Source organism: Tachypleus tridentatus, chromosome 9 (genome assembly GCF_004210375.1).
Source record: "Tachypleus tridentatus isolate NWPU-2018 chromosome 9, ASM421037v1, whole genome shotgun sequence".
NCBI classification, from domain to species: domain Eukaryota; kingdom Metazoa; phylum Arthropoda; class Merostomata; order Xiphosura; family Limulidae; genus Tachypleus; species Tachypleus tridentatus.
This window is the reverse complement of record NC_134833.1, coordinates 113,815,213-113,841,147: the sequence shown is the minus strand read 5'-3', so window position 1 is coordinate 113,841,147 and position 25,935 is coordinate 113,815,213. Positions and strand designations below refer to the sequence as shown.

Sequence of the window (25,935 nt, the reverse complement as noted above, 5' to 3'; positions counted from 1 at the left end):
GCAGTCAGTTGTAGTCTGTTGTTTGCCTCCAAAGCCTAAACCCAGAACATTACAAAATAAGCTCATTTAGTAAGAGTTCAGAAAGCATATTTTTCACTGTTTAAGTTTATTGAAGAATTCTACTTTTTTTTTTTTTTTTTACTTTGGAAGTATAAACAAGTGAACTAATCTGTTAGGGGGTAGTTAAATATGCATATCAATATTTTTGTAACATTTTATGACAATGGCAAATATAGTACTGAAATATAGAAACTGCTAACACTAGCCCATTCTATGCTATAATTCATAAATAACTTATAAATTTTAAAAAAGATTCCATAATCCCATATACAGAAAATTAATTCATTCTTTACAAGTGAATGTTTATAACAATAAAATTTATTGCCTTACCAAGTAATAGGAAGGTATTAATAGAAATGTATAGTGCTTTTCTTAACTTGTTCAACAAGTACCAACATTTTCAAACTAAACAGAACCTTGTAACAATGGTTTGCAAAGTTTTTAGGGTGCCTTCTTTCTAAACATGTATTTTGTTGTGCTACCCAATACTTTATTTGTATATACCATCAATGTTATCTTCCTATGTTAAGTGTTTTTACTATATTTCCAAATAGTATTATTCTTTGCATGGTAGTTTTTAAAACTATTTTTCACTTGATCATTTTGGATTTAGTTTTGCAGTCCCTCCATTGGCTATGCTCCCTTTCAGGTGACATACCCCAGGGCCTGTGTAACATAACTAAACAGTTACTTCTGTGAAATCTCAAATCAAGGCATAGTCATTCCTTATTTACAACTGCTGCCTACAGAAAGGAAAGCAATCAGTTACCACCGCCTTGGACATTAACTATAACTAAATAGTGAAACTGATTGTTGCAGCTATAATACCTTCAAGGTTAGAAGTATGGTACATTTGGCATCATGTGCTAGTTTAACATTTGGATCTTCAAATCACAGCTAGACACTAAGAATACTTGTCCCTATTTAAAGAATTTATCTATACATCATACATATGAAAAGAACATGACATTATCGTAATTCCCCACCCATGAATTATAAGCACAAAATCCTTGAATCTGTAAAACCTTTATCCCCACCAACTGCAGAAACCCCACTGAAGTTTCTCATAACATTTGAATTTATATACATTGTAATTAGTTCACAATAGGTTAGCATCAGTTACCTAACATGTCCCATTTCTTTACCATTGACTGAAAATTTAGCTTCATATTCACCAGAATGCACATACCATAAACAAAGTTTTGTTTTTTTTAAATCGCATTTTAAGCAGAACTCACACTGAACAAATCAAAACTAAAATGTACACAAAGATTAATAATAACAGCAAATAACATTTAATAGCTATTTCATAAGCTAATATAAATGAAGTTTCAAATTTTCAAATGCAAGTATATAAAAATGTGAGATGCAAGACGTGTGTTTTCAGCATCAGAAAAATAACTCTCTCAATTGTTATAGAAGTATTTTTCAGTAAAGAAACTGGACAATAATTTGTGTTAATAAAAGAATTTATTTTCCAACTCTCCCTGAAATTCAGTGGGTTACTGAAAACATTAAAACTGTACATTTATACAGTACTATACTACAGCCAATACTATCCATGCATATCCCAAAAGAAAGTTACTAACACATTACAACTTCATATCCAACAGAATGGTTTTATGGAATTTTATACATTAAAATATTCAGTTTTATTTGACAATGTTATCATAGAAACAATTAAATTTTCAAGATTTAACAACATTCATTACCTTAGAAATTTTTAATATCAACTTGACTAATAAATATGTTCAGTAAACAACATTTTAATTACCTAGTTTTAAGACTTCAAGTAATTCCAATGACTCTTAAGAGAAAGTATGCAAGTCTTAAGGTCAATGGCTTTCTCAATATTTATACATATAACATTTATAAAATTAAACTTTCCAAAACTTTATTAATTTTCTTGTATATTACAATAACAAAGAAGGGTTTAAGTTTTTCACTTGTATGCATAGAAAAGAATACTGGTTATTGTGTGTAGAACTGTGGTTCTACAACGTAATGAATTAAACATGTTCAAACAAACAGCTTGTTATGTATAAGTAAGATATCAAAACCTTTTAGTGTTAAAGAAATGTATACCAGATAACGATAGCAGTAATTTCTAATTCACCAAATTTTTATGAATATGAATGCATAACATCAGTAAGTTTGTTTGTTTTTTTAAATAAGAGAATCACTGTTGCATAGTTTTAAGTTTCAAAATTGTTAAGTCTTTAAAAGAGACATGTATAAAAAAATGATTGTATTTAAATGTCAATAAACATTAGGTGGAATTCATTATCATCATTTGTTTGTTTTACCACAAAGCTGTGCAGTGGGCTATCTAGACTGTGTCTGCCATAAGGACTGAAACCCAGATTCTAACATTATAAACCCTGAAACTTAACAGTGAGCCACTGCAGGTCATATCAACAAAGAATAAAAATATTGATTAAACTAAAGCTTTATCTAAGCCACATTTCTAAATCGTTAAGATTTACAGAAACTAGTTACCTTTAGTTATACTAACGTGTTGAACAGTCCACTTAAAAAACGGTGTATGTCAATGAATGAAATTTAAATCATACTAAAAACAAAGAATTCTAGAAAAATTCAATATAACTGTGGAACATTTTCTGGAGCGAAGTTAAAGATTTTCCAAATCAAGATGATGCTTGTGAAATGGGGGGAGGAGGAGATGTTTTAAAAACACTTGGAGATGGCACTAAGTTAGGCAAAATTTACATAATGTCACTATCACAGTACCCTTATTAATTAATATAGGTCAGGTATTTTAGGGAATGATAGGATCCTGTACATTAATATAAAATGATTACTGCCCACAGAAAACTTTTATTTATATGTACTTACTACTTATAACAACACTATTCCTACATAGCATCTACAACTAAGAAACACACAGTGATAATGTAAGTTCAAAGAAATACTTCTCCAGTATATGACAATCTTACCAGATAAAAAATTTAATCAAATTCATGAATTTTTAAAAAAATATTTATCTGAAATATTATCCCATTTTTCAAAACTTATTTTCAAATCTGTTCTCATACCTAACATTTAGAGGGGTTGTAGATTATTTACTGAAAGGAATTGTACATCACAACAAATATTTTCAAATGTAATATTCAATTTACGAGATGAAGCAATCTTGGTTCACTTTATAATTGATACTATAATATTCAAAAGTGGATCACATGGCTTTAGTAATGACTGAAATACTTTTATACCCAACCAATATGTTTTACTGTATCCATATATATCTCTATACATACATAAATTTTATCAAATCATTAGCACAATGTACAGCTGCACTTGACTTGTAACTAGACAATTTTTACTAACAACCTTACTGAAGATATCTTACACAATGTTTGAATGAAAATACAGAATCTTAACAATTATAAAAACTGCTAATCTGCTTTCCTGATACACTTGTATTTGATTTACAAGGAAACTAGATATATATAACACAGGAAAAATGTCTTATGGTATGTAAACAAATTCATTACAAAAACATGTTCACCCACATTGTATAAAACTCGCTCTTTTTTGTACTACTTGCTTGCATCACAAAACTATGGAAGCCACAAATTTCTCTTTGCAAATGTTCAGTGTAAAAATAGGACCTCAGAAGTTATGAAAACCAAAAACTTACAAACTTTGTGGCTTAGGCACTATGGTAATTATTACCTGCACAAAAGTTACATGCTTCATGGTGTATGTGATAACAGTTTTGTAAACACAAACAAAGTCGATTCACAATATCAGATTGAGTTGCAAGAAAACAAAAATGATGTATGCACAGTTTTCACTTCATTCTTTTTATGATAGAAGAAACACTTAAAATTGTTGGAAGATTCAGGATACAACACCTATTTTTATATTAACGTTATTCATGGTACAAACCTATATATTAAAAATAAAGGCATTTTAAGTGTTTCAGTGTTCAATAACATAAATATTACAGATAACATGAAAGAGCAAACATCATAAAACATTATGTGGTTACAAGCCAATGCAAAATTTTAATAAGATACAACTGTTTTTAACTCCCAACTAAAAACAAAAATCATTTGTTAAACAACTAAATCAACATTAACAAACAGGTTTCTGCTCCAGTTAAATTGAGCAAAATTTATTAATGATCTTTAACCATTATGATTTTTTTTTTCTACCATTTACTGAAGGGGAAGTTTCATTATGTAACACAGTCGAGTTTGGCAGCAATGTGAAGTTGTCAGTGGTTACTGTTTGGTACACAGGTCGAAGAAGCTGAAAGAAAGAATTCCTACAGTTTCAACACACTTGGAAAGATTATATATACATGTAATGTAGTGTTATAAAACACAATTAAGAGAATAACTTCCAGAGAAAAACATCACTCTCATCTGGTTATACATATATTTACACACTAACTACTGTGACAACAAATTAACACAACTTATTAAAAACACTATGGTTGTTAGAAATGATATCTGTATAGAGTTTAATAAAAGTCAATTACTAATTCTATCTTATGGCACATATGGGCTTTTTATTTACTTTAAATATTTAAAACATTAGAAAATGTTACTGCTATCTTCCAATGTGCTGTTCAAGATATCATCATGAAACAATCTCACCATAATTATTGACTATTCTCAATATAATTCAATATTAGTAAAACACTGTACTTACATTTTCCCATATACAATTTGCCAAAGCATCTATATGACATCCTAACTCATGCATTTCTCCACTGTACCTATACGGAGTTAAAAAACAACATTAATTTTGTGTCTAGTGAATATCCTGAACTGTAAAAAAAATTAGTTTTTCACATGGATATTTTAATTATACTAATTCTTAATAGGAAAATAAAACTTCCATCTACAGTAGCACTAAACATCCTAAATCTATTAGTCCCAGCTAATCCACACATACAAATCTCAATAAAATGAGCTACACAAAGTTTCTCCATGATAATAATTACTTTATACATTGTCAACTACACAAATAAATATTTCAACTGAGGTAATGGTTTCATCTTTTGAAATACAACCATCAAAAAGCAAAAATTTGATGATCATTGTATGTATTCATCAACTCTTCATATTAACATTCCTCCCATCCTATAAATTTGTTTTTATAAATTCCTGGAAGACTTTTGAAAGTGTTAAAGTATACCCTGAAACAGTTCAAAATTGAAAAGTTTTTGTACTTTTTTTTTGCACTACTTCATATCTTTTTTAGGACAAGTCTTTATTTCCAATATTTTCAGGAATGACAAAAATAATCTACAGAAAAATTTACAAAATAAAAATGTATTCATATACAGGCAGTTGAGTATATTATATTAAAATAAATTTGAATATGTAACTTTAAAAGTCATGTGACAATTGCAACCAATATAACAGTTGCAGTGAAAATGTAATGCATCAGAGCTACACTTCAACACTGCTTGACAATTTGTAAGTTGGGTGAAGCTACTAAAAACTAATTGCTTTTGTGAAGGATAAAGGATAAATGGTTGGCCACATTCTTGTTAGTTTGCAATATAGAATTCAAGATGTATTTTACTTAAATAAGAATTCCAATTCTGATTTATCAAAACGTTAAAAAAAAAAGGAGCTGGTTTATTTTGACATCATTCACTGTGCAGATGGAAATAAAGATGAGGTAAAATAAGTAGTGTAATCATCTTTCAATCAGTATATGTTGGATATCCCTTCACAAGTATAACTCATGCAAACTGGAAAGATGTTTTTTTTCTAATATATGAACAAAACAAACTGACATGACAATAAACATATATTTGTGACAAGATTTCTTAGTTAAACATACGGACTCTCTTGAATAATGTTCCTGTACCTTTCCGAATTATTTCAAGACATATTTTCAATCATGTTTGTAAATATACCAAACATTCCATTTTCTAAACAAAATCCCTGTGTTCAGATTAAGAGTTTCGAATCTCCAATAGGGCAATATCCCTTTGTGGTTAATAACACTGAAAAACAAAGGAATGTGAATCACCACAGGGCACCAGGATCATCCACAGAGACCTGCAACAAATTATACTTCAATTGGTACAAATCCATAAGTAGAAAGAGTAGTTGCAAATGCTGTCCACATGCCCCATGTTAAAATATACAACATGACACAAAAAGGATCTCTGTACAGATTTGAGGTCAACAGGATACATGTTCATCAAGATTTCCAGCCATATCTCAAGCAGCTGTGTGTATACACATGCACATGCATATACTAGATGACCTAACAAAGCAACAGAAAAGAAAGTTGAGTCAGAAAAAAGTTAGAAAACATGAAGTTAACAGGAGATATTTAAAGTGGGTTTCACACTTTAATAGAGAAAAGGAGTATAATTTGTCTTGTCAAAGGTTACTCCAAAGTCACTGAACCCATCTATGTGTACTTTGATCAAAAGGAGATAATTATTTGAAGTTCATGATACAACTGTGGTACTCCACAGGGGGAGCAAAAGTTGGATGGTTGGTTTGGCATTTTATGGCACAAAGCAGCTAAGTTATCTGTGCCATACATCTGGTAAAGAGTTAAAACTAAAGCAAATTTAGTAAAATTCATAAAAGGAAATTAAGGTAAAACAAAACAAAGATTAAAAAAACAACATAAATAGCATAAACCCAATGTTTACATCTAGTCTACAGCATTAAGAGAAAATCTACAGTAATACAAGTTGTAAAGAACTTTCTGTAGCAGTCACCTGAAGTTGGTCTTTCCACTCCTAGTTCCAAGTTATTTAATGTTACAGCCATTTTCAAAAAGTAATACACGTTTTAAAAGACTTGTAGCAAAATTTTAATAATAACTCGCCAAGGTGACTAACACATAGTTCAAACAGCAGCGTTAGTCACCTGAAGTTGGCCTTTCAAGTTATTTAATGTTACGGCCATTTTCTAATTTCAAATTGAACCAGCTGGGCTTTGATTCTTAAAAAGGAATCACATTAAAAAAGGTCTAATTTACAAATTAAAAAACTTAAATGGCATTTAAAAGATTAATGGCCTTTAAAAAACTAAAAACATTACCAAGGTGGACAGTGTCACCATCACCAATAACACTGTCTAGCATTATGGACAAACCTTGGGACAGAACATGTTTAAAATGGTGCCACTGTTGAGGGTCGTAACGATGGCAAGAAAGTAAAATGTGGCTTATTATGGTCTGAGTGTTAAACAGACTACACACTAGTGCATCAGTTTCAGATAAAAGAAAATGATGAGTTAAAAAACTGAGACAAATGCATAGTCTAGTTAGAACAACTTCCTCTTTCCGATCCTTATGGAAGCAAGACGGCCAAAGTCCAATATAAGGTTTTATTTGGAAAAGCTTGTTTTCGCATTGCTCACTCCAAGTCAACTGCCAACTGGCACAGAGCCAAGCCTTGAATACAGGACCATAGTCCATGTTTGGCACAGGCACAGCAATGATATGGCCAGAGCATATATATTTAGCTGTGGTGTCGATGAGCTCGTAACTGCAAATACCAACGTGACCCAATATCCAGAAAAACTGGAATAGAAATAGATGTTAAAGAAAAATGGGCCAGTCAGTTTTGAATACAGGTGAGAACAGGATGTGAACTAATGGGAAGCGATTCCAGGGCCAGTAGAGAACTAAGTGAGTCAGTATAAATAGTGCAGTTTGAGTACTACTTAACTTCTATGTGATCCAGGGCAAGAGAAATGGTGTATTCAGCAGTGAACACAGAAGCTGTAGAGGGGATTCTGCACACAACCACCAAACCACAACAAATTATGACAGAGCCCTTTCAGTCATTTGATTTCAAACCATCTGTATAAATAGGAATGAAAGGATGTTTTAAAAGATGTTCAGCAAATAGCAGACAGTATTTCCAATCGGAAGTGTCTGCTTTTCTCAGATGACTTAAAGATAGGTTACATTTGGGAACTGTAAGAAGCCATGGTGGGATGGGCTGACCAGTGGGTACAGCAATGTTATCCAAAGACAGACCCAATTCATCCAACTGCACCTGGATACGAAGGCCAAAAGGAGCAATGGCAGGTCATCTGTTCTGAATAACTTTGGCCCACCGAAGAAGGAAAACACAACCCCAGGCTAAGAGAAAGGTAGGGCAATAGCCTGGTGCCAGACATCAGGAAAACATTCTCTTACCAGATCCAGGTAAAAACAATCAGAAGAATAGCAAGAGAAGCAAGAGATAGATGGCACAACATTTCATGGTGTACATCATCAGATCCAAGCTATGTACTGCCAGACAGAAGGTGAAGGAAGAAGCAGAAGTGCTAGATACCCAGCAAAAGCTTTCACCTAGAGTATCTGCAATGCTCCAGGTATCAGTTACTTCCTGGCCATCAGAGAGCAAGATTGAGAGGGGAGCAGAATTATATTGCCCACTGACCTTTCAAATCTTGTTCCATATGACTTTGGAACTGGTGGAAAAAGATGTGCTGGTTGTGAACTTAATCCAAGATTCCTTCTGGCTTTGATGTCTTACCCACCAAGTATGTGCACAGGCCTGCTGGAAAGCAATGTGGTGCAAGAGTGTGGGATATCTATGGAAAGTATCCAAGGCCCATTTTTTAGCCTTCTGTGCCACATAGCAGGCAGGATTCCACCACGGACAACAATATAGTGGAAAACATGTTTAGGTTTTAGGAATATACTGAGCAGCTGCTTGTATAATACAGTCAGTTACTGCTGCCATAGAGTCGTCTATTGATGGCTTACAGATGATGGCAGGATCAAGTTCTGCAAGAGCAGTGAAAGACAGCCAGTTTGCATGATCCACTTTCCACCAGGGTACGCAGGTCAGGTGGCATCGACCACAGCCAGTCTCTCTCAAAATTATAGGAAAATGATCACTGCCTAGTGGATTATTGTCAACCCTCCATGCAAAATGGGAGAATAATAAAGGGGGAGCAAATTGAGAGATCAATAGCAGTAAACGACTGACTAGGTGCATGAAAATAAGTAGAAGAAGAACCAGTATTGAAAAGAGAAAGGTTGTGATCAGAGAACATACCCCCTACAGAGTGACCCCTCCTATCAATATCAGCACTTCCCCAGAGGGAATGATGTCCATTAAAGTTCCCCAGGATTAAAAAGGGAAACGGCAACTGTTCAATGAGAGCATCAAGGTCTGATTGATCATGTGTCTCACCAGGTGAAGGTAGAGAGAACAAACAGTGATGGTATGACCCAAGGAAACACAGATGGCTATGGCCTCCAAGGGTGTGTCAAGGGGCAAAGACAGGGTGGGCATATACTGATCAACCAAAAGTGCCACCCCTCCATTCATTCATTCATCACACAGCCTGTCCTTACTGTACTAAGAAAACAGCTGAAAGATGACTGTATCAGCAGGTTTCAGAAATGTTTCCTGTAAGGAAAGACATACAGGATGGTAGGAAGCAATCAGTGTTTTGATGTCATCCAGATTAAAACGTAAACTTCAACAGTTCCATTATACCAATTGTTGTGTAGGCAAATTGGGTGGATAACTCTTCTGTTTACGATCATGTCTTTTTTCCTTACTGTCCTTATTCGAGGGAGGTCTATTGACCTCCATGGATCCTGCTCTGGGTCGATTGGGCAGGTCTTTGTTGTTGGAAGAGGATTCTAATGTCTGTGGACATGAACGAATGATAGTTTTGCAACTTGGAGTGGGAGAAGAAGATGTATCTGAGGAAATGCCTGTACCTGGAACCAAAGGATGTGGATCTTGGGGCTTGTTGAAATGTATGTAAGGGACAGAGATGGGTGTTGAGGTTGATTCATCAACTTTTTTAACCATGGAGGTCAAAAGACTTTTCATTTGTTTTGAGAACGATTCTTTTGGAGCCACAGAGAGATCTGTCTGCACTCCCACTATACTTTTGAAATGAAGTGCAGCAGCATATGTGCAAGATGAAGTGGTGGACAGCAACTTTCAAGCCTAAGAATAAGTAATGTTATGAATCATTTTCACATGCTGCACCTCTTTTTCTTCCAACCATTTAGGGCAAGAATGAAAGTAGAACAGGTGAGAGCCATTGCAATTGATGCAATGAGGGTCCGTTTCACACTCATAGGCATCATGATCCTTGCCACTGCAACAAACACACGTCAAGGAACCACAACATGATGTCTTTGAGTGACCGAACTGCTGATATTGGAAACATCACAGAGGGTTTAGAATGTATGGCTGTACCTTGCAGTTAATGTAACCTGCCTTGATGGTGGCAGGTGGATGTGGTGATGTAAATGTCAGAACAAGGATACTGGTTAGCATCATAATTCCATCTTTGCGAGTGGAGATATGCCTCGCTGCAGAGACTCCTTGAGTGAAGAAACCAGCAAGAATCTCTGACTTACAGATGTTCTTGAAATCCCTCTCAATAATAACTTCTCGTGATTAATTCAAAGTAGCATGAGGTGTAACCTCAATAGGTACATCCCCAATTGCCTTTGAATTCAAGAGGAGTTCACTGTGTTGAGATGTGAATGTTTCCACCAATATATCATCAGATTGAAGTTTCTTTACTGACTTTGGAGAACCAGCAAGTCCTTCTAGTCCCTTCTGAATGAAAAATGAACATTTGTCCTAAAGGTTTGTCTGAAAGAAAATATAGGATATGAAAATGAGGTACAACAGGTGTTACAGATGTTGAAGATTGCCTCTCAGAACCTTCAAGACGTGGTTGTTTACCTATGGACTGTTTTATTTAAGTTTTTATTTGGCGGACTCATAATAAAAAAATAAAAAAGGGAAATTTCGGTGCCCACTTACCCCATCCACTATGGAGCCCTACAAGGGGACCCATTACAATGTCAAACAAGGTCACTGCAGAAACACCAGGGTTTCGTGTGCACGATACCCAAACACCAGCATCAGATACAATGTCCACAACACCTGTTGAGAACATCCAACACTGGTACTTGGTTGACCCAAGCCCACATGAACCAGTCAATTGACCCTAGAGAGGCCACACCCCAAGGCTGCCTGTCTATAGGAATTCAAGGCCAAAGTGGTGTGTTAGGGTTGGACCATTCAACCATCAGAACTCTCTCCTCCCCTTCACGTGTTCGCCACGCATGGCAAACACGTGGCTGGACGTTTAGATCCCAGAGGGGTAAACTGAGAGAATGGAACCTTCCCTGGGAGGTCCCCTGACCATGTACAGGAATCCACATCGAGGGGCAGCTGAAAATGAAAGGAGTATTCCTGTTATTTCATATAAAGATATATTGGTCAAGTCACAAAATGCAGTGCATAAGAAATTCTGTCTAATTATAATGTTGAAGTGTCCTCTTAGAAACAGTTGTCATTAAACACTACATAGCTTATGAAAAGCAAGCAGAGAGTAGTGGTGTGCTTTGGAAATGACAGCCTTATAATTGAGCCTTTTACAATGAAAACAATGCAGCAACTCTATTTGTCAAGTTATTACATCAAGCATCAAACAGCGAAGCTTTAACCATAACTAAGTATTAATTATGAAATGAATATCTTTACCATCTTCATGCATGAATAATTACTGATTACACTGGTTTGTCTGTTAGTTCCAGATCTTTTGGATAAAAGCTACACAAGACAGACAAGGGGGATGGCAGCTAGTCAAGAACACTCCCCACAAGTTGTTTTGTTACACTTGTATGTCCAAAAAGTAGGATATGGTCATCAATATTATAGCAGTCCCATAGCCTGAAAGTACATTATGCATTTTTGCAGCAATAGACTGCAAATCACAAATCCTTGGATTTACAGTCTAGACTGCATACCACTAAATTACACTGTAAAAAAGCTATTAAACCTAGGAAGTACTGGCCAAAAATAGTTTAAAACTAAACTTAAGAAAATTATATTAGTTAATAAATATTTCCTACAATATCAGTTAAATTAAACACTAGTCATTTGTCACTTTTATATTTTAAAGAAAAACTTAAATATCTTTTGCATGAAGATTAGGTATTGATAAAATAGTGCATTATACTTGATCCTCAAACATTAGGCTTAACAGTATTGTCAATAGGCTACTTGTAGTTAGTACTGAGCATTTATTCCCAGGCTACAAATATAATATTTATGACAAATACAGAAGCACTCATAGTTTAAGTGTGATGGGTTCAATAAATGTGTCTTATTTGGGAACTCATAAATTGATATGTGCTTTTAAGGAAACTCGCTATAAAGATGTAAAATTTGCTTGCAAGAATTGCAGACTGGAGGAGAAATTGGAGGCTATTCTAATCAAGAGCAGAAACAGATATATGAAAGTGTAAAGTGTGACAAATAGCAGCAGGATTTGAGTAAGAACTTAAGCTTTTACAAGTAAGGGATACATCAACTAGTAATAGCTTTCAGGAAGTTAGAAACAGTACTATTAGGATTAAAGTAGAATATTTAACTGTACTGAGCATGCTCTACATAGCAATAAATTTCAGCTTGTTCAGATGAGGAACTACTGGAGTGAAGGAAAACAAAAGGGACAAAGAAGTTTGTGAATGATAAATTTAAGGAGGTTATAGTTACAGATGATTCTTTGATAAGGCATGCGAGTTGGATAGTCTGTGAGGTAAATATGGAGAAAAGAATTAGATTATGCTATTCAGGGACACAGGTGGAGGATATTAATGACAGAGCAACAGATATAATAAATTGAGCTAGCAATGATGCAGTCTTTGTTGTGTACATGTGGGTTAATTCTTTATAGAAAGGTAGGCCACAGGAACTAATTGATAAGTACAAGGGGTTAATAAAAGTATTTAAAGAAAAAAGCCATTATGTAACTGTGTCAGAGATGCTGCTGAGAATTAATTGTGGGGATGATGTTATAAGTAGGTCGCTTGGTCTGAATGCTAGATTTAGGTAAATATGTAAAGATTGGCTGATTGGACTTGTGGGATCAGTTCAATAGACGAAAGGAGTTTTTTGGAATGGATAGTTTACATTTAAAAGGGTAGTGACTAGTTTGTTTGAGGGGCTATTAACTCAACTATAAGGAAAGTTTTAAATTAGGACCAGTCAGTGATGAGGACTAGGATATACCAAATAAAGAAAAAAAAAAGGTTAAAGAAAAGTTTAGCAGAGAAACAGCAGTAGATCTAAAAATAGGTTTGTTACTATTGTAGTGCTAGAAGTAAAACAAAATAAAACAGATAACTTTAGAGCACTGGTTGGAATGGATGATTCTGATGTTAGAAATGTCTTTGAAACAAGGAGTTATAGGTTATTTAATAGGGTAGAGTACTAAAGAGAGGGGTTAAAAAGAGTGCCTTTATTTATAAAATGTGAGTTACATTTTGTTGAAGTTAAGAATATCAAAGATAATAATAAAGAGACTGAATCCACTTGAGTTTCTGTCAGGAGATATAAATGGAAAATGCTTTTATTAGGAATTTGTTACAGGCCACCAGATGACACTGAAGAAATGAATGAGAAACTTTGCAATGAGATTAAGATTTCAACTGTTAATGAAGTAAATGAAATCATAATTATGAGTGAGCACATAGAATGGGAAATGCTATAGTCAAACTGTGAGGGACAAAGGTCTTTGGAAACTGTTCAAGATAAGTTTCTTCCCAAACTGGTCAAGAGACCTACTAGACAATACTATTACATATTTATTGTTAGCTTCTAATATAGAAGTGGCTTAAAAGGTGGAAATTTGGTAACATCTAAATGCAAGTGATCATTTCTCTATTTGGTTTGATGTTTTACTGCATATGTAGATCAGGCATAACAGTATCTTGGTTCTAAGTTTTTAAAAAAGCAAATTTTGAAAGGATGCAACAAGAATTACCTGTTGTGAATTTGATTATTGAATTATTTGGAAACACTATCTTTAAAACTTTTCCACATTTAATCACTGTTTAAATATTCAAGAAAAAACATGTTCCTTACAGAAAGAAAAAGGGTTACTGCAAGTAAAAAAACAAGGTTGGCCCACAAAGAGTATGAGGGAAAAAACTGAAGAAAATCATAACAAATTTAAGAAATTTAAATTAACTGGTATGACAGGAGATTTAGAAGTTTACAGAATATCAAGAAAGTTGGTGAAACATAAAATTAGGACATCAAAAAGGATGTGAAAAAAGGTTGGCTGAAAATGTAAAAATTTACAGTGATGATTTCTTTAAATACATTAATGAAGATCTAAGTAGTATTCCACACATCATACAATTCATAGATGGAAACAAATTCAGAAAAGATAACTGCACTAATTCTGAGCTGGTTAAGGAAAAAAACTGGGAAGTTTAAATAAAATATGGCTCTAGATGCAAATAATATTTCTCCAAGTGTTTTGAAGAAAATTAAGAATTGGATATGCAAGTCGTTTGCTACTATTTTTGTAAGTTTTTTAATAGTGGGAAGGTACTAGAAAAATGGAAGTTGGCTATAATTCTATTTGTGTTTTCAAGAGAGGTGATAAAAATTGTCCCAGTAATTATAGGCCTGTTGGTCTCACATGAGTTATGGGAAAAGTTTTGAAAGTTCTCATGAAAGATACTTTGCAAAGTCACTTAACAAAGTTGAAAATTTTATTGAAAAGTGAACTTGGTTTCACTAAAGAAAAATCTTGTCTTACAAATATTTTGACATTTTCAAAAATGTTGCAGCATATGTAGATGAGGGTAAGAGTGTAAAATGTTGATATATCTGGATTTTCATAAAGCATATTTCACAAGGTGCTACATAAAAGGCTTGTAAAAAACATTATCTCTGTAGGTGTGAAAGAATAAGTTAGCTAATTGGACAAAAGACTAGCTGGACAAAAGAAAGCAGATGGTTGTTACAAATGGAATTCAGTCAAATTCAATTTATGTCACATGTTGGGTACCTCTGGGCTCAGTCTCAGGACCTTTGCTCTTTTTGATTTACATTAATGACAAAGATGAAGGAAAAGTCAATAAATTACTTAAATTTGCTGATGGTATCAAGGTCTGGGTTGTTGCTGGCTGTGAAGAGAATAGTACTGCTGCTTTACAAAAAGATTTAGATCACTTAGTAAGTTGGGCAAATAAATTGCATACTGGTTTTAATTATAACAAATGCATGGTAACTAACACATGTAGTTTATCGTAATTCAAATTATAAGTATAATTTGAATAAAAACAGCCTTAACACAGTTATGAAGGAAACAGATCTTGGTGTAATAGTCAATCAGTCTCTTAAGCCATCCAAGCAGTCCACTATTGTTAATGGTCGGGCAAATAGGATTTTAGGCAGTATCTACAAAGTTACCGATTACAAGTCTAAAGAGATTATAATTTCATTGTATAGGTTACTGGCTAAACTACATTTGTAGTACTGTGTTCAGTCTTGTCTTTTCTTGTCTTATAAAAGATAATGAATTGTTGAATAAGGTTCAAAAGAGGGCTATTTGGATGATACTTGGAATGAAAAAGTTAAGAGTATGAGGAGTGGTTAAGATCTCTGAAATTGTTTAATCTTGTTAAAAATAAGAAATAAAGTGGACTTGACAGAAATGTTCAAGATTGTAAATAGTATCAATAATATTGATGCCTCATCTCTTTTCATACTTAAATGTGAAGAACCGTGGGATAAGGGGACACAAATTTTAGCAAAATGGGAATCATCTTCAGCTAAGATAGTTTCAGTTTTCTAACAAGTTAGTTTATCTTTGGAATGGATTGGCTTAGGATGTAATGCAGGCAGTAAATTTAAGTGAAGGCTTGATAAATGTATGAATGATAAGGGCTAGCTGTGAGGTTTGTTTGTTGTTTTCGTTTGATAGTTCTAGTTTAATGAATGGGACAGGCTAAATGGACCAATAGATCCCTTGCTGTCCCTAAATATTGTGTTTTGTTAAATTAAGGTTAATATCATCAGAAAGAAATCTACGTAATTAAAAGAACATTGCACATATACATATCAGTTCACCTGAAAATACAATATATCTATTGGGTAATTGTATAGTGGTATTTTTATGCTTATAAAAGCAAAAAAGTGAGCAACATATAGTGTGCACTGTTCTATACAAGTGCAAAATTACAACAGTTGTAGCATTAACTTGAAAGACAATTACTTGAGTAGCATAAACACAAGGAAACACAAAAAGTTGATAATTTGCCTTTCTGTGGCTTATACATAATGAAGTATCATCGTGTCTCAATACAATCTCCAACATCTGCTATAAAACTGACAAATAGGCTTAAAGTTTAAATATATTCATAAGTGGAGTAAAGTTTATCTGGTATATAATATACAGCAATTAGTCCTAACAATCACAACCACCCACAGCTTAAATCATTTTCAATGCTCTACAGCTACCACAATGAGTGAAAAAATAATAACTATAGGTTTCACATGATATATAAATGTGATTTACATACATATACATACAAGAAATTAACAACAAAAAAACATATGACAGCAACTGATTTTTACACATCTTCATACCATATTTTTAATAAATCACTATTTTATAACTATTACACACTTACAATTATCTCAAGACATGTGCCTAAACATCAGTAATTGCACCTAAAGTTTAAACATCCTTTATATAGGAAAATATTTCCTATTATTGTTAGTAGAGGACCCAACACTCTGTTAATACTTTAAGGAAGTAAAAAATAGTTGATATTATGGAAAAAGAAGAAACAATAAGTAAAATAGCAATGTATGAAAACAGTTGATTTTTACACTTCTTGATGGCATAACTTTAAGAATTCATTTTATAAATTTGCTTTATTAAGAATTCAATCATGATAAAATCTCAATATCTTAGTCAAAGATAGTAGTTATCTACAATTATACAAAAAATGTTGTGTTCAGAAATGTATTTTGTTTATGGTCATTCCACAGTTTTACACTTCATTTTAAAACTAAATACAACTCCAAATTTTGTTCATTAAGTGTTCGTTTCATTCACATCCAACTACAAAAAAATAAATAAATAGCATTACTCAAAGAACCTATCAGTTTAAAACATATATCCTTCTCACAAACACTATTATTCTTAATTTTGCTGTGTATGAATATAATTTTATTTTTTTTGGCTCATAGGAAAAAGAACACACTTTATATGTAGCAGGTCAAGAATTCAATCTCATCTATATCTTTTTTTTTTTTTTTAAGGCTAAACAATGTATCAGTAAGCAAACAATTTTACAACATACTTTGCACACAAAGCACACATTTATACAACAGTATAAATTTTAAGACAACAGACCAAAATCATCCATTAAATAAACTTTGATGAAGAATTTTGTTTTGTTTAAATAGCTGATGTACTTTCATTCCTACTTAAATGTAAATGTTGAACCTGAAGGTGGTATGATTAATCTATCTGAATGACTAAACTAATTATTTACCTAATGTAAGCCCAAGTACAGAGTATAATCAGTGCAACACCCATCAACAAATTGGAAAGGTTTGCCATAAAGTACACTCCCAGGACACCAAATATGGCAGAAAAAAAATACATAATTAACACTACTGCAAACAAAGTGGCTGGTGTGCGTGCTGCAGCAAATATATTCTTGCTTTCATTGTGCTTTTGGAAGCTTTCAAAAGCTTCCTGTATCTCCTAGAAAAGAAAAAAAAAAAAAGAAGTCACTTAAGCATTATATACAATATATAATCTATATACTTACTTAATAAAGACTGTACAACAGTAAAGTATTACCTTGTATTAACCATCATGGGTACTTAACCCTTAAGTACCAGTGATATTTTTTATATTGCAGTCTTTCTGATCTAATAAGTTACTTTGCTAAATATTCAGATTACAGTAGCAAAAGTACTATAGAATTAGCATACTTCAGATATACATTACAATAAAATATCTATTCAAACATCATGGAATCATAAATATGACACTTTTTTTAATGTCCCTCTAATTGTCACAACTGACAAGAACCAAATTTCTACTAAATGCTACAAAAAACATACCAATCACAAACGAAAAGTTAATACATGAACCAATCTCAGTATTAGCTCTGCTCAATATATATAATAGTCACAAATAAGTTTAATTCTCATACACATAGTATGTAAAAATAGTTATGGAACACTGTTGTATACTATAAGACTTATAAAAATGCTTTAGCCAGCATTTGGAGAACATATTTATTTGTAGTTTATGCCCATAGCTATTCACCAGGAGCACTGAAACCAAGTTTCTAGTGTTCGAAGTCCTGGAGGATAAGATTATGGAGAAAGATAAATGGACTTTCAAGAAAAACATTATTATATACATATAGTATAAGTATGTTATTTTGTTATATACTATAAAACAAAAGTCCTTTAGTTTAAAGAATGAAGTCAAATTTCATTCCCAATATAAAACAGGATTAAACTTAGTAGACACACAATTTTTACAACTATTTATCTGAAATGACCAAAAACTAAAAAAATTGTTCATTAATAACATTAATATATGCAAAACACACAATTAACCTGTTCCAATCTTTCTTGATAAGACTGGGAAAATTCAGTTCCACCCATTTTTTTTGTAGTACGAAATATATCCATGGCTTGTTCTCGAAGTCGTAGATGATCCTCTTCTAATATTCGGAAGTTAAGATATGGACGTTCTCCACCACAAACCTAAAACACATTTAGTGTATACTAAATTCAATTATGCACATAACTATGTACCAGTTTTATGTACATCACTTAGAGATAGATGCTTATATTCCTTCTAAATATTTACCTAGGTTCATTCTAAAATATTTATTTTACATAAAATCAAAAAAAGTTTCTTTTTAAAGACCCATGTAATGAAGTTTTTCTCTATATCTTATTATTGCAATGCATACCAATTTCATATCATGAGAAATTGTGACATCACTGAAAATAAATGAATCATCACACTCAATCAATTTTTCAGTCATGACTACTTCCATAAAATATATTTCTGATTCGTTTAAGTTCAATACTTTTTTAAAAAATCTAATTTTTGTGTACAACATTCTTGTAATGTTTACTAAAAACTGTCATATTTTCTTCAGATATACTTAGTACACTCACTTACAGTACGTATAGTTTCATGGTTACATAGTGGTTAAAAATCAACCAAAATATTTTATTTCAAACAACTCATCATGTTACTAGTTTTTGTTTGTTTGTTTGTTTTTTAATTTCAGACAAAGGTATCTGTACACTAATTTAGTAGTGTAAGACTAGAGGGAAGACAGATAGTCATCACCACCCACCAACAACTCTTGGGATACTCTTTTACCAACGAATAGTGGAATTGACCGTCACTTTATAACACCCCCACGGCTGAAAGGACGAGCATGTTTGGTGCGACCAGGATTCGAACCTGTCATGTTACTAGTGGTTATTGGTATATCATAAAAAGGTTGTCATTACTGTTACTGGATAATATATTAAAACAGTTTTTAAAGGGACTATACACCTTTTGGAAAGCAAGCTTTGATGTGCCCAAACAGTTTATTTCAATCTTCCTTTAATGGGTAAAAACTGTTACATATTAAGATAAAAAATCAAAAATATCTTTAAATCAACTATTCACAAATTTCAAGGTGTGTGACTTTAAAATCTATAATGAGAACTTTTTTTTAAAGAGAAAATCAATAAACTTCAACAATCCTATCTAGTTTTTTGATATGTTTGTTCTCAAAATGGGCAAGAATATGGGGATAAAACTACATGTCATTTAGAGCACTGTATAAAAGATCATGAAACATTTATAAAGATTGTTTCAAGATTGTAATGATGTAACTAATAAAAAACTTCAATGTTGTATGTAGCACTTCAATAATGAACAGGAAGTCTAAATAAAAGAAACTGACAATCAGAAAACATAATCATTTAATGAACTCAACTGCATCAATTACATAATTTATTTTAAAACTGTAAGCTAATCTGTGTTATATAGCCCTAATTTTGAACTTAAAAACACTAGAGGGACAACAGCAAGTCAACAGCAACCACTACCAACAAACTTTTGACCTATTTTAGTTTGTTGAAGAAGTTTCATTTGTGGTAATGGGATGCCACCATTAAACTTAAAATTTCAGTCTGATATACAAACCACTGCCTGTGTCTCAGCTCTAAAACAACAAAAGGTTCTGCCAGCTATGAACTGCAACTGTAATTCAACACTAACTTTTAGCTATATTTCAAGAAAAGTTTGCATATCTCAATAACGGACATCAAGGAAGCCATGATTTTTTATCCTATATAGCTCAAAATTCATAATAGTATACATCTATTTATACTTAGTTTTATTGTTTTATTGAGCTCTGAACCACTTCTTACTAAAACTCCCACCACACAAGTTGTAAATCACTTGAAAAATGTGCAGTTCATATTAATGTATCATATTACATAATGCATGAGGTGTTTGCAAGCATACTTTATGAATAATTTATTTTTTTATTATCTAACCTAAGAAGTTCCTAATTTTTACATTTTAAGCAATTTTATAATAATTAAAAAAGAACACACAAGCAAAACAAAAAATAAAAAACTTACCTGGGTCTTCATTTTTCTTTTTTGCTGTTGACTGTCAATGAAATTTTAGCCTACTCTTTTATACTAATGGTACTAATACACTAAATTTTTTTATTTATATAATTCATCCCTACAAACACAAAATAATAAGACACAAAAAACACTCTTCTAAAACTATTATAATTTTTCCGGCTTTCTATCTATGTGATAAAAGTCTTTAAAAATTCAGCTTATCTCGTTGATGTAATTCCTATAAGAACAAATTTGAAATAATGACAGAATGTGTTCTGCACAAAAAACATTGCAATATAACACCATTTGATTAAAACTTCTGCTATATATTAGTTATAAATTACATAATACAAAACATCAAAAACTACTGGCAATTTGTGAAGGAGACAATTTAATAGGTAAGTGTAGATAGTAGGTCTGATTTTCCAGTTTATGGCTTTGTAAACAAATAGAATTGATGGCTATATAAATCATGATTTCTATGAGTATCATTTATATTATGATGAGTAATTTATGTTAAATTATGTAGTTCTTGAATGGGTGGTAAATAAGTTGGAGAAGAGGGAAAGACAGCGAGCAAATGTCACAATTCTCATACTAGGGGACACTGAAAATTTATTTGCATAACATTAAAACTTGATTTAATAACTATGTTTCGATGCCAAGTTTACTCATATACACTGATGATAAAAAAGTTTAATTTGATTTTGAATATACCTCAATAAAAGGTTATGACATGTGCACTTTCACTTACATAATGCTGAAGTATTACCTATAAGGACACTTTATGTAACATATTTGTTATGTTGGTCAGTGGTTTGCAGGAAACTTATGATGATGCATTTGAATTAAGATACACTATTCAATAAAAGCATTTGAAACTCTTTCAGATTACAGTACAGGAAATGATTTAGAAATGACTGATCAAAACAGAAGATGTAAAAAAAATATCTTATGATACAAGAGTTTAACTCTCAAAAATTAGGAATTTCTTCATTCTTAGCTTATAGTTCAAAGGGTACAAAACTAAATTAGATTGCACAATGTTTTTTGATGATTTATATATATGGTGGTTAAAACAAAAATAGATGTCTGCTAGGTCTCACCTTTTCCATTCCAGAACAGTAATGGTCTTTTGCACTGGCTACAGCAGCAAGATTGTTGGCTTCTGCTGTTGCCTAGGTGTAGATACATCTTTTTAAACTACAGACTCTATTTTAATATAAAAATATTTTCCAAACATTATTACATATTTCAAGTAATATTCAATGAGAATCTTCCAAAGAGTAAATATATTTTAAGCTTAGTTAGTATGATATTATTAGACATATTCTGTACCTCACAACTGTTCTAGACAAAATTGATCACTTCACAAATACCTTCTCTCAACCAGTGACTGTGATAATATAGAGAAAACAGAAATATTTGAGTGAATATTGAAACAGTGCTAATATGTACTTACATATAAAAAAATACTTACACTTAAAATGCTCTTGCTTTTTAATAAAACAAAATCTCCATCATGTAGTATTTTAGGCCTGATTATAGTTGTTTTAAACATACTTCAGTATACTTTCCTGTAAAGCATACTATAACCAGTATTGTTTTGTAGAACATGTTTAGGCAGTTTAGAAACAGAAAATATGGTTTAAAAGCTACAGAAAAATGTAATAGTAGGCATTACATATCAGTCATTGCTTTTAACATTAAACATATTTTTTTAAGTTAACCATTGAACAAGTAAGAATGTTCATGGCTAATAAAAATCTAAAATTCAAAATTTTCTCCCTTCCCATGATCCTCAGTTATTACTTACCTCTAACATTGATTTTGGCTCTGGAAGTTCGTCTCCTTTATATATATTTGTATATGCCTAGAAAAAATTAATACAATAAAGCTTTATATTCCCAACTGTAAAAAAATTTGTTTTTTTTACAATGGTATCCACAGGCACAACAGATCCTCATTTTATACAGACAGATGTAAATCTTCTATATATAATTATACAGAAGCTAATTTTTTGTGGTGTTCACATTTTCTCTCAATCAGCTAAATCACTGCTCTTTAGAAGCTTACATTATTTTGAAAAAGTACCCAACTAAACCACCATCTTAAATCACTTTCACAACTCAAAAGCATTCCTCTATAAAAATGCAAAAGGAGAGAAAAGTGAGCTGAATTACGAGCCCATGTATAAATTTTTTTATTTAATGCTAATATTTTTTCTCTTGATACAAGAAAATTTTTAAGATAAAACTTTATCATTGTTTTCAAATTTCATATTTACAATTTTACTTTGACAGTATGTTAAACAGTCGCCTTCAGCGGGACCAGGAACCTGAATTTCTAATAAACATTACAACAAAAACACGTGGCATCTTTCGCCCTGCTCAAGTTTATTTACAATAAGCAGAATTTTTATCATATTTGAAAGTTGTAAAAAATTTGGCACCTTAATAAATTAAATTTTCAATAAAAATTAATGCTGGAATTAAATACTTAGCACAAGTATAATAAGAACATATTTCCATTGTTCTTTATGTGGACCTCCTACAAGTAAAAAGTATAAATTTTAAAATAGATAACCTTTTATTTTTCAATACATTTTCTTTTACAATGTCCCAATATTTTAAGCTACAGTATATGGCAGAATCTGCATAACGCGGACGGAAAACTATCTTTCGCCTACCTCATCTATCAACAAGTAGGATTAGAATCTGAGTAAGGTATAAAAAATGTGTTTGATTAAATATTAATTTCTTATTGATTAATTATTTTTTTAAATATTAATAAATTCTTGTTTAATTAATAATTTGTTTAAACTTTCAAATGTTTGTTTAATCTTTCTACCTCCATGTACAACATCAGTTCTACTGCTACTATGTAATGAAATTATACAGTGTATAAAATTGAAACAGAAAACTGATGCTTCAGCATATTATTGCAAACATGGATGACTGTAAGAGGGCATCTGAAATGACCATGAAAAGTGACATGTTAAATGCAATTGCATTTTTAAGTAGTTCAATCAAATGTGTAATAAAGTGCTTTCAAAACTGTGGATTTATTCTTGATAATGGCGGAGATTGTGGAGAAATTGTTTGTTATAACGATTCTAGTGAAATCCAAACTGATTGAGAGGTTTGATGCAGATGATTCTGTGAATGTGAAAAGTTTTGTAAATGTTGACAAAAATGTTTTAACAGAAACTGATTAAATTGATTTAAAATCTATAATAGAATCACAATATGGTAACAGTGTGAGAGATTCAGAAGATGAACAAAATGGAAAAGATAGTGAGAAAATAGAAATCCTTACTTCATCCCAAGTGTTAAGTTATATTAACCCTATCAAATTGTATACAAAAATTAACTTCATAAAAAGGTCGAAGAATTAGAGTTCTCTTTTAACCAAAAGATTCCAAAACATTCAATAAATAACATTATTAACATGTTCACCATTATTGTACTGTTTTCTATCTCTATGAATCAGTTCTGCCTATCATTATAATCTTGTCCCATTTATAAAGTTCTTGTTATAGTTACTGAAAATAGCAATACAGAACATGAATAAACTTTTAAAATTCCTTGACATCATGATAAAAACTATTTTGTTATTACCCTAACAAAACATACCTTAAAGTATTCCACAAGTTCTCTGGCAGTAACTTTATGTCCATTAATTTCTTTCACAACTAAATTCTTTGGATCAAGAAGTAAAGGCACAAGAACTTTCAACTGATTTTTGAAGTCTTGCTCTATGTCTATACGTATAGAGAATCACACAGAATACGTGGTCATAAATGGTTTTATAACTTGTCTCAGTGGCATTTCTTTAAGTTATTATTAAATACAAAACAATATTTTATTGAAATACATGGCTATAAACATAAATTAAACATAGGGGTTAAACATAACTTTTCATGCTGACAAAACTTAAAAACTGCTTATTAACCAAAATTTCTGTGTGATTTACAAATACATGTATTTAGCACCAAAAACTGAGTTTCCTAAATTAAGGAAAAACAAGACAATAATGTATATCACAAATATATGTTATTAAAACCATGATTTTATCAGTAAAAGCATCATAACATAAATTGTCCACAAATAAAATATTCTTAAGCAGGGATTCTAAGTGTGGTACACAACACCTCAGGTAGAAAAAGCTAATGTCTGTGGTACAAAAAACGATTAACGTAAAAATGATAAAACAAGTAATAAACCTAATTTGAGCTTCCTGCATAAACACATGTGCATTAAAGAGCAACTTGCTTGTATTCTATTGCCAGAATTTGAACTTTGTTGTAATGGTGATTTAAAACATGTTTCTCAAATTGCCTCTTTAACATATTTTGGAAGTTAGAGAACAGTTCAATCATTACCTAACATTTGTTTGAAATTTTTAAATCCATTTACTACTACTTTGTACTTGTGTAAAACAGCATTCTTAAGATTAAGATTGAATTGAGCCCAAAACTTATTACAAATGACAAAAAATCATCAATTATTTCTCAATTGTACCAAAACAAAAATCACATCCTTCCCAGTTTTTCCAGTTAGATCTGTGTGGTACAAAAAAAGTGAAACCTGAAAAGTTTTAGAACCACTACTCTTAAAAAATTTCACAACTATTCACCCAGTGTGAAGGTCTATGTGATTTTACTTTAAATATTTATTTGTATAACATTTAAAAACTCACTGTATTATTTTCCTACCCAAGGGCTATATGAACTAGCCAACCTTAATTTCGAACTTAACAGATTAGACTGAGTGCCACTAATGAACAGCACCAACTGTTAACTCTTGGCATACTTTAATTAAATAATGTGATTTGACCACCATTTTTACAATAATCTCTGAGCCCAAAATATGGGATACAATGGGTCCACAAATTCACAGTAACAACAATATTTTTCTTAACCACATCTAACAATTTAACTTTGTATTAAGACTAAAATACAAGTTTTACCAGCTAATCTGCCATCAAACTGAGGATTTGTAGCAACTTTCAGACCTGGATGAGGCATCAAAAAGCACTCAATGTTCAAAAAGCAAGAGCGAATATGCCTTCTTAGTTGCTGAAGCTCTGGGTGTTGTCTTTCTGAAATCTGTAATCATAAAGAGATTTATGTTAATTGTTTTTGTTTTTTTTTCTTTTTTTAACTTTAAAACTCCAAGACAATAAATTAAAGAATATCATGTATTATCCACTGTTGAAAATTCTTCTTAATTTGACTTTAGAACTAATATCCAGCTATAACTTGTTACATTAATAACTGACCTGGAAAACCTCTGAGATAATAAAATTAATCGGATATCACCTAAGAGGAAACTAGGTATGATTTCACCTAAATACTGGTATCTAAATATGCTGATTTTATAAAAATGAGCATTACAAACTTATCACAAGATAGCATT

At 31.9% G+C, this 25,935-nt stretch overlaps 1 protein-coding gene across 5 annotated transcripts in view; it reads right to left on the bottom strand.

Annotated features, from left to right (window-relative positions):
• Nucleotides 1-1,511: 1,511 nt before the first annotated feature.
• Nucleotides 1,512-25,935, bottom strand: part of atl (atlastin GTPase) — a 67,210-nt gene continuing 42,786 nt past the window's right edge. For all 5 annotated transcript variants that reach the window (XM_076456597.1, XM_076456594.1, XM_076456595.1 and 2 more), the window contains 8 exons: nt 25,487-25,625; nt 24,151-24,278; nt 22,332-22,388; nt 21,622-21,693; nt 18,479-18,628; nt 17,392-17,606; nt 4,744-4,810; nt 1,512-4,338 (listed from right to left, as the gene is read on the bottom strand). In XM_076456597.1, the coding sequence (XP_076312712.1) occupies nt 4,222-4,338; nt 4,744-4,810; nt 17,392-17,606; nt 18,479-18,628; nt 21,622-21,693; nt 22,332-22,388; nt 24,151-24,278; nt 25,487-25,625 (945 nt within the window). In that variant the 3' untranslated portion in view covers nt 1,512-4,221. The remainder of the gene's footprint in view (nt 4,339-4,743; nt 4,811-17,391; nt 17,607-18,478; nt 18,629-21,621; nt 21,694-22,331; nt 22,389-24,150; nt 24,279-25,486; nt 25,626-25,935) is intronic.